A 14,510-nucleotide genomic window follows, 5' to 3' on the forward strand; every position below is an offset into this window, starting at 1 on the left:
CAAAGGGAAAAAAAAGCCGAGAGGCGTCTGCGGGCTGGATGCCAACGGTATGGGAGATAAGAGAGAGGACCACACAAGGAATGACCGGACAGTAAAGCAACTGGAATGCTGTACTGTACATGCAGTCTACCAAGGCTGCTTAGTTCTGACTGAAGTTGGGGTTTTCCTCCTCTTTCACAGGCGTCGCACCACACTCCTTGACCATCCTTCTGAAGTCGCGCACAACCTTTTCAGGAACTCGATCCCACAGCAACGATCTCGAATAAACGTCAGAAGTAGCTTTATTCTCTAATCTGCTCTGCGCGCCATTGTTTCGCATGGCGGCCAGAGCTTGCTGTAGGTTCGAAGGTTGTTGCGGCTTGAAGTCAATGTCGTCATCCTCGAAAGTCGTGAGGGCATTGTATTGGTCAGGGTTGAGAGAGAAGACCTGTTCGTGTTCCTGTTCCTTGGTGGGCATTGCAAGGGTGTTGTGAAGCTCGTCCAGAGTCGACGTGCCGCCAGCACCCGAGGTCATCCGGGCCATTTCAGCACCGGAGATGGTGGTGGGCAGCTGAGCGGCAGTGGAAGACGGGACAGCGGCGTGGTTGTTGGTCTGGGCGGTCTCAGGAGTAGCCGAAGCGAGAACTGCCTTCAGAACATTTGCAGACTCAGCCCGGTACTCCTCAGACAGTTGCGGAATCGCAGAGGAAGAGAGCGAAGAACTGTTGGAAGCGATGAATGCACCGAAGAGAAGGCACATGTAGAACGCATTCCAGCTGAAAGGGTAGTCGCCGCGGGAGGAGGGCTTTTCGGAAGATTTGTCGGCCTTGTTGGACACGACAATCATCGAATTGTCGGCAGTCGAAGAAGAGATGGCTTCCGTTTCCAGGGAGAGACTGTTGACCATCGAGAAATCCTCCCAGGAGTTGTTGTCCATGGTCAGGTTCTCGAAGTCGGAGAACTCGTTGGAGAAGTTGGTGGTGTTGGAGGAGGTCTTGAGCTGACTCTCCAACTTTTCCACGGCCTCACGAAGAATGTTGTTCTTCTTGCGGAGTTCGGCAGTTTCCAAAGTGTGAGTTCGGATAAGCTCGTCCTTCTCCATGTGCAGGCCTTCGATGTACTGGTTGATCTGCTGCTGAGCAGTCAACCACTCACCCTTCTCGCGGAGGAGTTCAGCTTCTCTCAGCTTCATGTTATGCAGGGCTTCTTCCAGCTCGCTGATAACATTGGAGAAATGCTTCTTCTCCTCCTCGAGCTTCTCCGTGTGGAGCTTCTTCCGCTGTCTAGAGTCGAGCCTGGACAATAGTCTGTCAGTTGAATGCGAGGCAGGTGTGGGGAAGGAAAGGAAAGGAAAACTCACGCGGCCTGTCGGTTCCTCAGCAAGCGTTTCTGCTGCTTCAGTTCCTTGATCTCCTCTTCGTTGGTCGACTGGGCGATCAATTGGTCGATGTTGCTCAGAGTCCTCTCGGCCGGAATCTCGAACCGTGCGTTCTTCTTCCGGATCCCGTCACGTCGGACGTGAAGGGGAGAGCTATTTCGGTAGGTTGGACTGCTTCTCGTCGGTCGAGACCTATTGTCCTGACTCTCTGACGACGCAGGCATCCAGCCCTGACTCGATTGAGGGGACATTGTGACAGCTGCGGGGGCGGCGAAGGCGGTTCCGGGACGGTACATCTGGGGGAAGCTGATGGAGCTGACGGGGCCAACAGCACCGCCGGAAAAGGGGGTGGCCGAGTTGCCGTCGAACTCCTGGGGGAATGGCTCGTAGACGGCGGTGGGTGTACACGAACCCGAATCGCGGGCGAGGGACCATGAGGTCTGTTGACCGTAGCCGGTGCCAGCCTGCGACGCCTCTAACCGCACAAAGCCATTGTTCCCTGATTCGAACATGCTGCTGGAATTGGACATCTGGGAGTTCTGTCGGGACTGGGGATGTGATGCCTGGGGGAAGTCTGTCCACACGGGATCTCTGTGCGAGAAGCCCTCGGTCGCCTGGTCATATGAGGTTCTCCGGGGGTCACCCATGGAAGACATGTCGGGAGTGGTGGAGTCGAGGATCTTGTCGTCGAGGACGCTCATCTCATCCTCCTCCGAGAAGGCAGCTTTTGAGTCGAGTGCAGAGGGCGACTGCTGGTAGAAGCCAAAGGACTGCTGGGAGTATCTAGCCATGGTGTGGAGCTGTGTGTTTATCGAAAAGGAAGAGGCGCAGTAGCCACGATAAAGAGGCGGTGTGTAAGGGTTGTGCGGGGTGGGGGAGAACAAGAGGTGCAAGGCGGCGGGAACGGGAGGAGGCAGACAGTGGAGGAAGAGGGACCAAATCGCAAGGATAAAGAGGTCTTTTTTTTGTGTGAAGACCTCACAAAGGCAGCAGACTGCTGTGTACCGAGAAAAATCAACATGAACCTGGTATCCCAACGGGGGCATATATCTTGTATCTCGAGGACGGACGGCCCGAGTGAATGTCAACCGCGGGCTGCACGGGCAGCGCAGGGTCGACAGACGACGCTACCAGGACAAGGCCCGGCGCTCTGCGGGAAGTTCTCAAGACGAGGCGACGCTTTCTGGTGAGTCCTGAGCTAGGCGAACAGAGGCCATTGGATGCTCTGCGGCGTTTGGGCAGACTTGCGTCTGGAGCTCTGAGAGCAGCGTATCTGTCAGTCGTACGCCTGAGGGCCCCAATAACAGGCCCGCCTCCAGTCATGCCTGCCATGCCCCACGGCGTCTTCTGCCTGAACAACCAATATCGGTGCGCTTTGCTTGCTTAGTCCCGTATCGTAACTTTGGAGGTTTCAGGACAAGATTGCGACGACGACCGTATCTGACGCCGTTTTTTTTACCTTCTGTTGTTCAGGCCGTTTGCTCGCACACCTCTGCTGCGACGCTGAAGACACACCCTGCCCAACACCGTCCCAGGCACGCGTCCTGCGTCATTCGTGGAGGATTCGAGCTGCTGGGGAAGCCTCAGGGTCCTGTCGATGATGCCCAAGAACGGCGTAGAGCAGGTCGCGCATTGACACACCCACCGCAGGGTCCAGGATGGGTCCATGATCTCCCTTAGGGTCCTGGGTCCTAGGGTCCAACCCACCGATTGTCCCTATCGATAGGCCGTATCCGGCGTTTGTGTATCGGACCAGTATGGCCTAAGCTCGCAGCCATCTTGCGCCCACGATCATCTGGCCGTCCGGAGTATGGCAGGCGAGAGTCATCCATCCAGACGCTCCGCCTGCGTGACCTCGTCTGCTCCCCAGCAGAGAGGCAATGTGATACATTCCCGTCTTCTTTGGCGCCGGACGGAGCGCCTGGGAGCCTGGGCGGCGGCTGGCGCGTGCTTCAGGATCGACCCCAAACATGGGATCTCTGGTGACAACAATAGAAGCCGGCACGGGTACTCCATCCGAGACGCTTGGTAGGGCCAAAGGAGCCGTCCGGCTGGAGCAAAGGAAGCGACGTCTCCAGCGGGGAGAAGCCGGCCCTGCGTTCGTAACCTTACCGGCGTACCAGACGCCGTACGCCGCGCCGTACCGTACCGTACGGTCACAGCCCGTCATCGGTTCATCGTCCCTCTCAGGGTTGAAGGGCCGGCCCGCGGGGAAGATCCACGGCCGCGAGTCATCGTCCCTGCTGATGATCTGCTTTTCCCGGAAGCGTTAGTTGCCTTATAGGCTCAATCCACGGATCGTTGTTGAGAGAGCCACACCAGCCGGCGGTGGATGCTGCGATGCAGAAGCACGGCGGACGCAGATGCATAGACGAAAAGAGCCCCGCGACTGGTCGAAGACCAGAGAAAGACTGAGGAAGCTTCAGGCTGCTGCATTTCTTCCCAGCTCATTGGTGGTTGTGATGGTCTGACATTTTCTCGTCTACGAACAGGCGTGTCAACCGCGGCCAGCCTGTCTTTGGCTGCTTGCGCTTGTGCATCAGAAGCTCGCATTCCAGCATGCTCTCCTCACTCGTAAGGCACCATCCTAACTTCTCGAGGCATCAAATCAAGCCTCGAAGCTATTCGTGAACCCCTTCCTCCTCAAAGAAGCTAACCATTACGGTCAGGTTCCGCCAAGACGCCTCAGCACATTGCAAGACTTCAGGCGTCCTAGTTGTACTGTGGCCGATGTTGATTCTGGAGAGTCCGTTGATCGCCTGATGATATCCTGCCTGATTCGTTCAGCGGACAGCAAGCCGGCCCGATTACCTTACCAGGTGGACCGAACAGCCCTATAAAACAACCGCACCCAGCGATATTCCCGTCAATGGCGACCACGCGTTCATGGATTTTATCTCAGACTGTACCAGGGGCATTAACATGCAGATGGCTTCAAGCACAGGCGGGAGAGGAACGCCACTTCAAGAGCCAACTTCATGTGCAGTGAACGATTTGTTAAAGCTCGGATTGGAAAATAGCGGGGTCCGGCTTTCGTCACATAGAAGCGCGATGGGGAAAAGACAGTCTAATCTATGACTCGCAGTTTGGAGAAATGCCATATCATCGATATCCCCAGTTTAATGCCAGCAATACGGCTTTCTCCGTTGGGCTAGGACTCGGAAATCCAGTTGTCAGTTCAGCAACCTCCTTGAAAGGGCATAGAGACCTTGTCGTCGCTATCGGAAGCCCCAGGAGATGGCTAATTTGAGATACACAATAGTAACTATGCTAATTTCCTAAGCCTTTCGGATCCGATTATGGACTCCTTATCGCCTTGTTGGGCTCAAGGGAGCTTGTCCGTTTCATGTCGCTTTCTGCCGTTTTTTCTATGATTAGAGGCAGGGGCACCATCGAATCCAGTGGAGATCAATCACTACGTTGAAATGCAGAACCGATCTCGGCCAACCCGCTCAGGGGAACAGCAAACAATGTGCATTCTTTTAGTGAGACTGCTTCTCTCAAACACAGAGTTGTCGAATGATTTGAGGCCAAGTTTTCGAAAAGGTTAAGGCACGATGCTTTACGAAATTCCTCCAGTATCGTCGTGATGTTCTCGCAAAGAGCTGTATACGCATTGTTCGGACAAAGCTGCAATTAGGAAAAGCGTCGCTCCCCTTGCAGCACGACTTATGATCGTATCAACGACAACCACGAGGCGTGCTTAGCGAGAGATGCTTCGTTATACTTCTGAATTTAGTAGAACTATGCAATTGATATGCAATATGACCTTCTGTATTTTTTGGATTACGGAAACCCATCTTCCTATTTTTGATTTCTTTTTCAAATATCTGACGTACCATGTGCCCTATGTGTGTTTTGTCTTGGCACCAAAGCGATACTCTGTGTGGCTTATGATAAAGTGCCTGAGGCAGGCAAACAGCCTCTTGTGGTTCAGCAATATGGCTTGAACTTTCGATGTGAAATGGACGATACGTTCGACTACCTCGGGCAGTTTTACAGACCCCGTAACCGGTCCGTCAAAGTGTTTCATTACTCGGCTCGTAACGTCGGGTGAGTCCAAAGTCAAGACGCACATCATTTACTATGTTTCAGTTGATTATGAACAAGCTACTCGTCCTGCAGACTGCGTCGGACCACCATTCTGGAAATCAATGCGCCTCGACATCATAACCACGAGGCAGTCGCATCGCACATACTAAGTACTGTCTAGGTACAGTATACAGGTACCTATCTGGCGGGACTCGGCTCATACAAGCTGTATGTCTGGATAAGGACGGCCAATGGACTGCTTCCGCTTGCCGTGACTCATAATTAGGGCCCTTTTCGAGCAGCTCGGAGATGGAGGGCCCCGAAGATCTAAGCCCTACCTGAGGCCCCTTTCAATACAGCGACACCGTGCCACGTTACTCCAATGGCGATTTGGACGGGGATTTATCCGAACACTGGAGTCGACGACGCGACCTGCACCGTCACCTATCAGGTAAAAGCCAAACAAAGCTCGAAGGGTGTTAAAGTAAACAGAATTCGCGAATCGGATCGGGATCCCTGCATGCTGAAACACGACTGACAGGAGCCCATCACGAAACAGGAAATAAACCCATCGATAATGGACGAGCAGGACAACGGCAACAACAGCAGATGCAGATAGCTAAGGGTCAACTTTACATACATGCCTACTAAGGTATATATATAGCACGTGAATATGTGTAAAACCATAACACCAGCTTCAGGAAATGCCCTAAGAAAACGATATCCACAAGGGACGATGGCGAGGAATTCGACCAAGACAACTCCAGTTTTTTTGCTTTCTTGTCTAGCGGTGAGGATGCAGAACTGATCCAATTGCAAGGCCGCGCCGGCCATCTATCAGCCTGCAACAAGAGCTACTCTTGCCTAGGGTCCAAACTAATCCTGCTTTCAAAATGGACCGTCGGGGCCGTCCTTAGGTCTGACGGGCCGCGCGGGAGCCAAGTGGGGTACCCAGATGTACTCTTTCATATTGGGAAGTACGTAGATGTACATTCATGTACGCAGTAACGGAGCAGGATGCAGTGGTTTTTGCCACCTTCTCTCGGCCGTTGGATGGCAAGCCTCCCGCTTTCATCAATTAAAAATAATAATCCTGCGACGCGATAATAGCGAGGTACACATCCGCATGGACAAACGACCGTTCATAGAGGACCGAGTACCTCATGTATGTGCATATTCCTACATGAGGGGTATTCCGTGCACAAGCGCCTTCCTCTGTTGGGTGCGTGGATCCTTCCAGTCCATACCCCAATCCCTCGAGGGCATTTTTAGGGTTTTGTGCCCAACAACGCGGAGGACGCTTCACCTTTGACACTTCGATTCGATGCCTCTGTCAGACGAACTGTTCAGACATGCGTACATACATACATTTGTAATGTTGCAAGCTGGAGAGGCCAAAAACGCACTGCTGCCATTAGGAATACAACCCGCAGCCCACGCCGTGAGTGGACTCCATTTATTATTTTTTGTCATCACAATCTTACGTCTGAAACTTTGCTGCTGATCCATTGCATGTTTTACAGCTTTTTGGGACCCGTATAATATTATTATTGTGAAATTGACTGCTAGCTGCTCAACTACATCATACATACATAGGTAATCCTGCTGACTGCGATGATCTACCTCCCTAACCTTAGGCACTTACCTAGCCTAGCCTAACTAGACTACCTAACGTACAGTACTCTACGCCATGCCTGCCTCGGCAACATTTGTCGCGGAGTCTGACCGTGAGGCGATTGGACGCACGCGGCTAAGCTTAGATGCAGATGCTGATTTCTTGGCTTGCGGGAGCATTAATCGAGATGTGAACCTAGACGTGTGAGTCATGACCCCTTCGCTCTGGTGACTGCTGGAGGGAGTTTGGAAAGCCCCTGGATGCCGGCTTTGCCTTGTCTCCTCAGTCAAGAGACTGGCGGCTCTTGAGTGTAACGGTACCTGAATTCATCTGCTTTGTCTATACACTCGTGAAGTTCATCTTGCAACTCTGACTCCAGCCTCTTGCTTCCATCATCATCAATGGCTGTGTTGAGAGCATCATCATTTTCCTGAAGTTTACATGATTATTACTAGCAAAAATTGACCCCCTCCGTTTCATATACCTGAGGTTATTTGGGAGTGGGACTTGTTGCTTACCCTAATTAGGTAGTCAAAATTTTCATAATTCGCCTTCCCCTTCTGTTATTTCCGGGTACACTGCGCAAAGAAAATTAGAAAAAAAAATCGACAAAGCTGATGACAGATGACTGTCAATTCTAGTGTTTCGTCGTCTCGATGCGGATAATCGTTACCACGATTCATAGATCCTATCCTCCCTTCGACATTCTCGCTCCATAGGTTTGAGTCAATAGCTCACGAGGTCTGTCTATGTATAATCTACGCGACGGAGGCTCGAGGGGAAGAAAAATAAATAAATAATTGATCAAAGTGGCCATCGCACGATGATATCGCATACAGTCCGTCATGCGCAGGGTACCAGGGTACCAAATCCTCCGTGATACATGTACATTCGGTACATGATACATATCCATATCCATATTATTATGTTGATTGAGTACATTGCGGAAGGGATGCTACATACATGCTTCCACGTGCATGCAGTCCAGTATGTACTGTACATGCAAAGCTGCGAGCGCTGGGTTGTATCCGGACTGCTTTTGAATTCTCTCTTCCGACTACAAATTCAACCCCTACTTTGCGTCAGACAGATCAGATTCTGCCTGCTTGCCTGAAAGAATGGGAGTATTATCCAGGCACCGACGATAGCTGGTAGCTTGATACCTAAATGAGGGCTCCTGAGATGCTGTGGAGAATACCCAGATACCTTCCTAGGTAGGTACCTAATTGTATTCGCAACAAGACCGTGACTAGGGCGCACGGTCCTCTCTTCAAGGGAGAAATTAGCAGGGCTGCAGCATACTTTTGACGCACATAAAAGGTAAGAGCCAACAGAGCCGCATGACGAGGGTCAGATAGGGAAGTTGCTGATTTAGGTTTCCAAATGCCTGTTTCTCCTTCTGAAAATTACTTTTAACTCGCTCTCTGGGATTTAATCTCCTATTGATCGAATCCCCCGTGTCATTTTTTACTATGAACCAGACAGCCATCTGGTAAGTCGGGAAGTCGTTCATAGATTTCCTCTAACAAGGCTCTTGAGTGCTGAACTGCCCACTTCTGCTACAAAGAACCAAATCCTCTGCCCCACCATTGCAATACTTCAACCACACATAGGTCGTATCACCAATTGCATCCAAAATACTTGACAATTACCAATTCTTTTCCTAATATACCAACACCAGGAACCATCCACGTCCAAGAATGACCCATATTCAAAGAATACTACCATAGCTCTTGAGCAGTCTGGATCGCTTTCATGACAACGTTCACCCCGCGAGCCAACTGCTGTGCTGCCCAACGTCAAATTTCGCGGAATCATGCAAACGATCCGGCCGCACACGTGTCCGCGATCCAAACCTCCACGTACCTGGCTTGTCGCTTCCGCGCCGCGACTTCAGCCTTGCTGTCTCCCCCTCAAGAACATGCAGGACAGCGATTCGATATAAGCTAAGGCAAAAGCCCCATCTGGAACGTCACAAGCCCTACTTTACCGCTGTCAAAGCCCTAGGAGATTTTCTCCACAGACGAACGTGCGATATGCGGAGAACGTAGCACGTACAGATTTTAAGCCAGAGATGCGAGAAGTGGGTTTCATCTTTCATTGAATTTGTTCGAACCCTTTTCCGTCCTCGTCATCTGGGGACATGATGATGGCTGGCCTCAGTACAGTACACAGTCTCCGCAACTTCATAGTCTCATCTCCACCATGGACCACATCACCACATCGTCGCTTCTGGGAAGGACCCGGCCGAGCCAGCGCCTTCAGGGAGGACAAGATGTCCCGACGACGGGTCATCTGGTCTTGAGTTCTTGACGCTTTGGACGGGTGGATCGCGTCGTTAACGCTTGCCCTGCTGGCAGAGGTATCGTAGCAGATGATGGTTATGATGACGAAATAGCTGATGCAACACTCTCCGTCGGAATACCACCATCAGTAAGGCGGGGTGGAAGGCTTCCTTTTGCGTCCCGCTTTGCCAGCGACTCTCTCGTTCTGTTTGGGTTTGGGGGGGGAAAGAGAAGGAACTTGGAATGAGGGAATCGGGACTCCGAATACTCCAATTTCAGTTCCAACACTTAGTACCTCATCCAAAGGATCTGTACTGTACAGAAAAGGAGACTCTTCGGCCCGTCATCCTCATCCTCGTCGATACAAAGTGCCCCCCTCGCTCGATCATAATCCTCCCGCTCTCCTCTCTCATCTCATCCGTAACCTGCGTGAAGATACTGTACAGTACATAAAATCCCGTACGAATTCCTACCAGCGCTCTCTCGGCCGTCTCATTCTCCCGAGCGGCCTTGACTTCGCCAGGTGTCGGTGCAGATAGTCCCTTCAGGAACAAAACCAGGAGCTGGTAGCGAGGCAGTATCAGGTCGTCGTTCTGGAGGATCAGGATCAGGTCGAGTCAAGTCGAAGGAGACGGCGCAGATGGTGGGCTTGGTTACTGAACAGGAACAAACATGAGAGAGATGAGATGGGAGAGACTCGCGGTAAAGAGGAGGAGATATATCGTACGTTTTGAGGGAAGATTTTTTGCCTACTGTAGGCTTCCACTTGAAGCTTAGATAAGTTAGATAGGTAGGTGATGTATATATATATATATATATTATTAGACTAATCAATTCTAGGATATCGTAAAATGAAGAAAGAATATAATAAAAAAAATCGTCTCGAATCCGTTGAAAAAGATCGATTCTATTCTTAAAAGAAAATGGGGAATGAATGCTTGTACTATCTCGAGGAATCTGTTACAATCACTTTGTACTAAGGAAGATACATATTTTGCTACAACAGTCTTAAGAAGAGATATTTGATAAGGTCGATACTCGTCTTGTCCTGGAATCCCTGACAGGGGATGTAGTATAATGCATTTACAGACAGTTGTAGTAGCAGCTGAGAAAATTGCAGTCAATCTATTATTAGCTAAAGAACCTCCTTGAATGGATGTCTTCGCTTCAAAGGAAATCAGGTCCCAGCCTCCAAAGAGTGCATTCAGCTTACTACTATCTAATTTATTAGGTATTACTGGTTCCTAACCGCCAGAGCATAATGGATATTCATCGCTCACATACCAACAACATCCATGAAATGAGAGCCATAGGTAGACCTGGTCCAGACTCCTCTGTTTCACCAAAAGCCGTCATCGTTGACGTCTGGTAATTGCCATTCCATGCAGTCCTCGTCGCACTCGTTGACCCAGCGCTCGAAATGGTGCGTATAAGCGTTCTGCTCATACCGCGTGGTCGCTCTTTCAATGGCATTGTAAAACTCCGCTCCAAACCCCGGCCGATAGGCAAGCTGCGGATCTGCCTCGACGAAGCCCTCCACCTCCAGCGGTTCGTCTGCCGGTTGACGATCACGCTCCTCCGCCTCAGGATCCCCAGGATGGTAATCACAGAACGCGTCCAGGGCGAATATTCCGCGCTTGAGATCGTCGAATAACTCATCGGAGACGTCAACGGGGATGTCTTCGATGCTCGATTTCAGCTTTTTGAGAATGCCCTGAGCGCGTTTCCGTCTACGCCTCCGATGGGCCGCCACGTCCATCTCCATCTGCTCCAGCAACTTCAGAATCTCCCTCTCCGACTGTGCCGTCGTGACGGATCTCCCGACCTTCCACGTAAGCTCGTTGAGCTCCTTGGAAGCGTCCTGAAACAGGCCATCGACCTTGGAAAGGGCAACGGAGATACGAGAACAGAGGACGCGCGCAAGTGGACGTTCGTATATCCGCTCCCAAAATGCCATCCAGTACGCAAAGCCGATCCGAGATTTGCGCATGCGGGTCAGTTCCAGGGACAAAATCACTGTGCGACATGCAGCCAGCGTCTGCATTGCATCGCTGCGGGCTCGTAGCAGGGGCAGAGGTGTGAAGCGGCGCTGTGAACCTCTTTCGGAATCCGGGTGAGTGGTCGAGGAGCCATTGCTTGCATTTCTCGAGCGATAGTATCTCCGTAACTTGAAGTTCCGTGGTTCTTCCGTTAGTTGTGGTGGCACATAGGTCTCATGCTCCTGTCCCGAAAGCGTGGCTCCTCGTCTCGATAGAAGGCTCGGGCGTCTCTGCATTCGAGGAGGATCGCAGTCTGAGTGCAGTGCAGAACGAGTGATGTCTTGATTTAGGCTAAATAATTAAGCATGTGCGTACTTATTGTTAAAAAGGAAAAAAAGAGGCTTTGTAGAAAAACGAGCGACTGATGAAATAAAACTCTAGAGATAAATAAATTGTTTGTCCCCAAACAACTGTGGATATAGCTGTTAAACAAAAAGGAATGCTTGTACCAAGGATTGCTGTCTCACACCTTCGAGAGGCTGTTGGTAGCATTCTAACAGTCCAGGAAAGAGCACATGAGATAGCTATAGTGGAAGCTGCCATCTGTTACAGCACAGCCTAGAGATCACTGATGAGGGGAAGTCATGTGACCATACTGGATCGTCTACGATCCATTCTCACGATCCAGATCTACGATCCACCTCCATGATCCATTCTCATGATCCATAGTCATGATCCATCGGATAGGTATTTCCGGGCAGAACTCAGCATGTATATAAGACACTCTTTAACCATGGGGATTAGGACCCCGTGGTCAACTCAAATAGCAATTTTGATAGCAACATTGCTAGTAACGGCCTATTCATCTATCTCTTTCTCTTGCTTTCTGTCCTCAAGATAAACTCAATGAGCCCTCGCCTAAGAAGTCTTAGGTCCGCCGTTACACCATCATGTTTGGAAAGGGAGACAAACAACTTCCAGAAAGCAAATACAGAGACGTTCTTCTCAGTTGTTCCACACCAGAAATTGTGACAGTACTAGTGATCTCCTCTGCTGTTAGTAGTCCAATCCTGTGATAAGTCAGCTGAAGCATTATGGTGACAACACTATCGCCTCAGTTGCAGCTTGCAAAGGAGCAGGTCCGTTAGCTGCCAATATTGTCGTTTCTCCGTAAGCCATGAAAGTAAATTTCAATAATTCTAGGTACCAAAGCACATACATGCATTCTAAGCTATATCGTCGACTGCAGGTGTGTCTGCGATTACAAGTCATGTCCGTAGCCATGTCCCTGCAGATTGAATGGTAGTCTTCTCCCTACATACACTCTTAAGATAGATGATAGAATCCCCAAACTGAGATAAAATCTGCCCCTCCGAAGTCGATGTTAATACCACCTTCTCGCAGGCGTTCCACTAAATAAGTGAAGTACGACTCTGAATTAACTGTGATAGTGTGTATCGCAAAGTATGACTGACGAGGTTAAACGTATTTGCTAAGAACGCAAATAAAAATAGGTGACCTGCAAGGAACTCATTCAGAGTTTTGTGCCATTCAACCAAGGAGGCTTGTTATTTGTCAGGATTCTTTTGTTAAACGCCCTGGCTTGCTAGTTATTATTTTCGGCAACTGATCAACGATTCCAAGGTTCCCGATTCCCCGCGAAGTCTCCACACGTTTCAGCGGCTACTGTAACTACATCGCTCGAAGCTCCGGATATGTGCGACTCCTCAAAGACATCTTCGGAGACTCAAGGGAGAAATAAAATGCAATTTCTGTGAATTTGCAGCAGCTCCTCTTCAGCGTGTAGTCTGCATGTTCATTTTTTTTCTTTCACTTGTTGCTGCTACCAGCCAAGCGCGCCATGCTCTTCCACAACAGGACACAGAGCCCTTGGAATGCTGCATTGCGAGACCAAAACACTGCTCTTCCCACGAATAATAGCACTTTCTTGGAGTACGGTCCAGAGGTCCACTGAGTGCGGACCGTCCCGAACAGTCGTTATCCTCAGACTCCACGGTCTACTGGTCATTAACTCTTCCTTCTTTGGTCTGGAGCTAATCCGATTGCTGAACTCCACAGGACAACTCGAACCAGTCAGGCTATGGGGAATTTCAAAAGCTTTTGGTTGAGTTACCACTGACATTCTTGAGTGCGTGAGTTATGGAGTCGATTTCCCTTCGGCCGTACTCGACCCAGCGTGCCACGGCCTTCGTCTGGCTCTTTCTGCTTTTCTCTAGCTGACTGCCTTTCTCTCTCTTACTTTTACTTCGGAACTCAGTTCGCTCTCTCCCATCTTCTAATCGTTCTTTCTGCTAGGCAGAGCTCTTGCGAGTGTTGCATGCCTGTTCGCTCCTTCCTGAGACCAACATAGGTGACATCCATATCTTCTCTTCACTATTCTTATCTTCTGTTTACCATCTACAGCACTTCAATTTGGATTATTCTGCAGTTTATCGGAACACGACATAACCATTATGCATTTCTTCACGTCTCTCATTGCTAGCGCCGCTTTGCTCACCTCGGTCATTGCACAAGGCATTGTCTTCACAGAATGGCCTTCGAACGTGAAAGTTGGAGAGCCCGTAACTCTAAAATGGGCTGGCAGAACTGACAGGGTAGGGTTCTGAATCCCTCTTATACCTTGCCTTGCTAATTTCGGACGTCTTGAAAGCCGGCAATTATCAGCCTGCGGAAAGGCCCACCGGAAAACCTGGACCATGTCGGAGTCCTGACCACCGACGCCAGAGATGGCTCCTTCGAGTGGACAGCCCCTTCCGACCTCCCAGATGGCGCTGACTACACTTTTCAAATTTTCCAGGGAGGAGAGGTCAACTACTCAGGACGGTTCAGTGTTTCTGGAGGCTCCGCATCCATTTCGTCGGCCACGGCCACTGGCTCATCCTCGGCTGTCAGCGTGATGTCCGCTCCGACTACTTTCACAACTCCGAATATGCCTAGCCGCATCGCTGCCACGCCCACCTCGACTCTAAGCACTGATCCTATCTCGGTGCCGCGGGACGGCCCTTTGAATCAACCTACAGTCAGCCCGCCTAGCCATACCGCCTACCACAAACCCGGCTCGCCAACTCCCACCGTGACTGGAAAGGCTCGCCCAACTCGTCTTGCGACTGGCAGTGCTGCTTCTCTTACCAGACCTCTAGCGCAGATTCTAGGAGCTATTGTTGTTCTTGCGTGTCTCATTTAGATGGTCTGGTGCCGCCATTCAATCAAACGACATTCTT

At 50.6% G+C, this 14,510-nt stretch overlaps 5 protein-coding genes across 5 annotated transcripts; 1 reads left to right on the forward strand and 4 right to left on the reverse strand.

The window, feature by feature from the left end:
• Nucleotides 1–139: 139 nt before the first annotated feature.
• VTN00DRAFT_5360 (uncharacterized protein) lies at nucleotides 140–2,148 on the reverse strand (the record flags this gene model as incomplete). The annotated part of the gene is made up of 2 exons (XM_069431883.1): nucleotides 140–1,274; nucleotides 1,340–2,148. The coding sequence occupies 2 exons, from the start codon at nucleotides 2,146–2,148 to the stop codon at nucleotides 140–142; spliced, it is 1,944 nt and encodes a 647-aa protein (XP_069287797.1).
• A 971-nt stretch (nucleotides 2,149–3,119) lies between these two features.
• VTN00DRAFT_5361 (uncharacterized protein) lies at nucleotides 3,120–3,910 on the reverse strand (the record flags this gene model as incomplete). Its single annotated transcript, XM_069431884.1, has 2 exons — nucleotides 3,120–3,608; nucleotides 3,677–3,910. 2 exons carry the CDS (start codon nucleotides 3,908–3,910, stop codon nucleotides 3,120–3,122), a joined length of 723 nt encoding a protein of 240 aa, XP_069287798.1.
• A 4,815-nt stretch (nucleotides 3,911–8,725) lies between these two features.
• VTN00DRAFT_5362 (uncharacterized protein) lies at nucleotides 8,726–9,299 on the reverse strand (the record flags this gene model as incomplete). The annotated part of the gene is made up of 3 exons (XM_069431885.1): nucleotides 8,726–8,793; nucleotides 8,871–8,950; nucleotides 9,121–9,299. 3 exons carry the CDS (start codon nucleotides 9,297–9,299, stop codon nucleotides 8,726–8,728), a joined length of 327 nt encoding a protein of 108 aa, XP_069287799.1.
• A 1,329-nt stretch (nucleotides 9,300–10,628) lies between these two features.
• On the reverse strand, nucleotides 10,629–11,564 carry VTN00DRAFT_5363 (uncharacterized protein; the record flags this gene model as incomplete). The annotated part of the gene is made up of 1 exon (XM_069431886.1): nucleotides 10,629–11,564. One exon carries the CDS (start codon nucleotides 11,562–11,564, stop codon nucleotides 10,629–10,631), a length of 936 nt encoding a protein of 311 aa, XP_069287800.1.
• A 2,178-nt stretch (nucleotides 11,565–13,742) lies between these two features.
• VTN00DRAFT_5364 (uncharacterized protein) lies at nucleotides 13,743–14,473 on the forward strand (the record flags this gene model as incomplete). The annotated part of the gene is made up of 2 exons (XM_069431887.1): nucleotides 13,743–13,883; nucleotides 13,940–14,473. 2 exons carry the CDS (start codon nucleotides 13,743–13,745, stop codon nucleotides 14,471–14,473), a joined length of 675 nt encoding a protein of 224 aa, XP_069287801.1.
• Between the last annotated feature and the right edge of the window lie 37 nt (nucleotides 14,474–14,510).

Source organism: Thermoascus crustaceus (genome assembly GCF_041956765.1).
Source record: "Thermoascus crustaceus strain CBS 181.67 unplaced genomic scaffold VTN00scaffold_3, whole genome shotgun sequence".
NCBI lineage: Eukaryota > Fungi > Ascomycota > Eurotiomycetes > Eurotiales > Thermoascaceae > Thermoascus > Thermoascus crustaceus.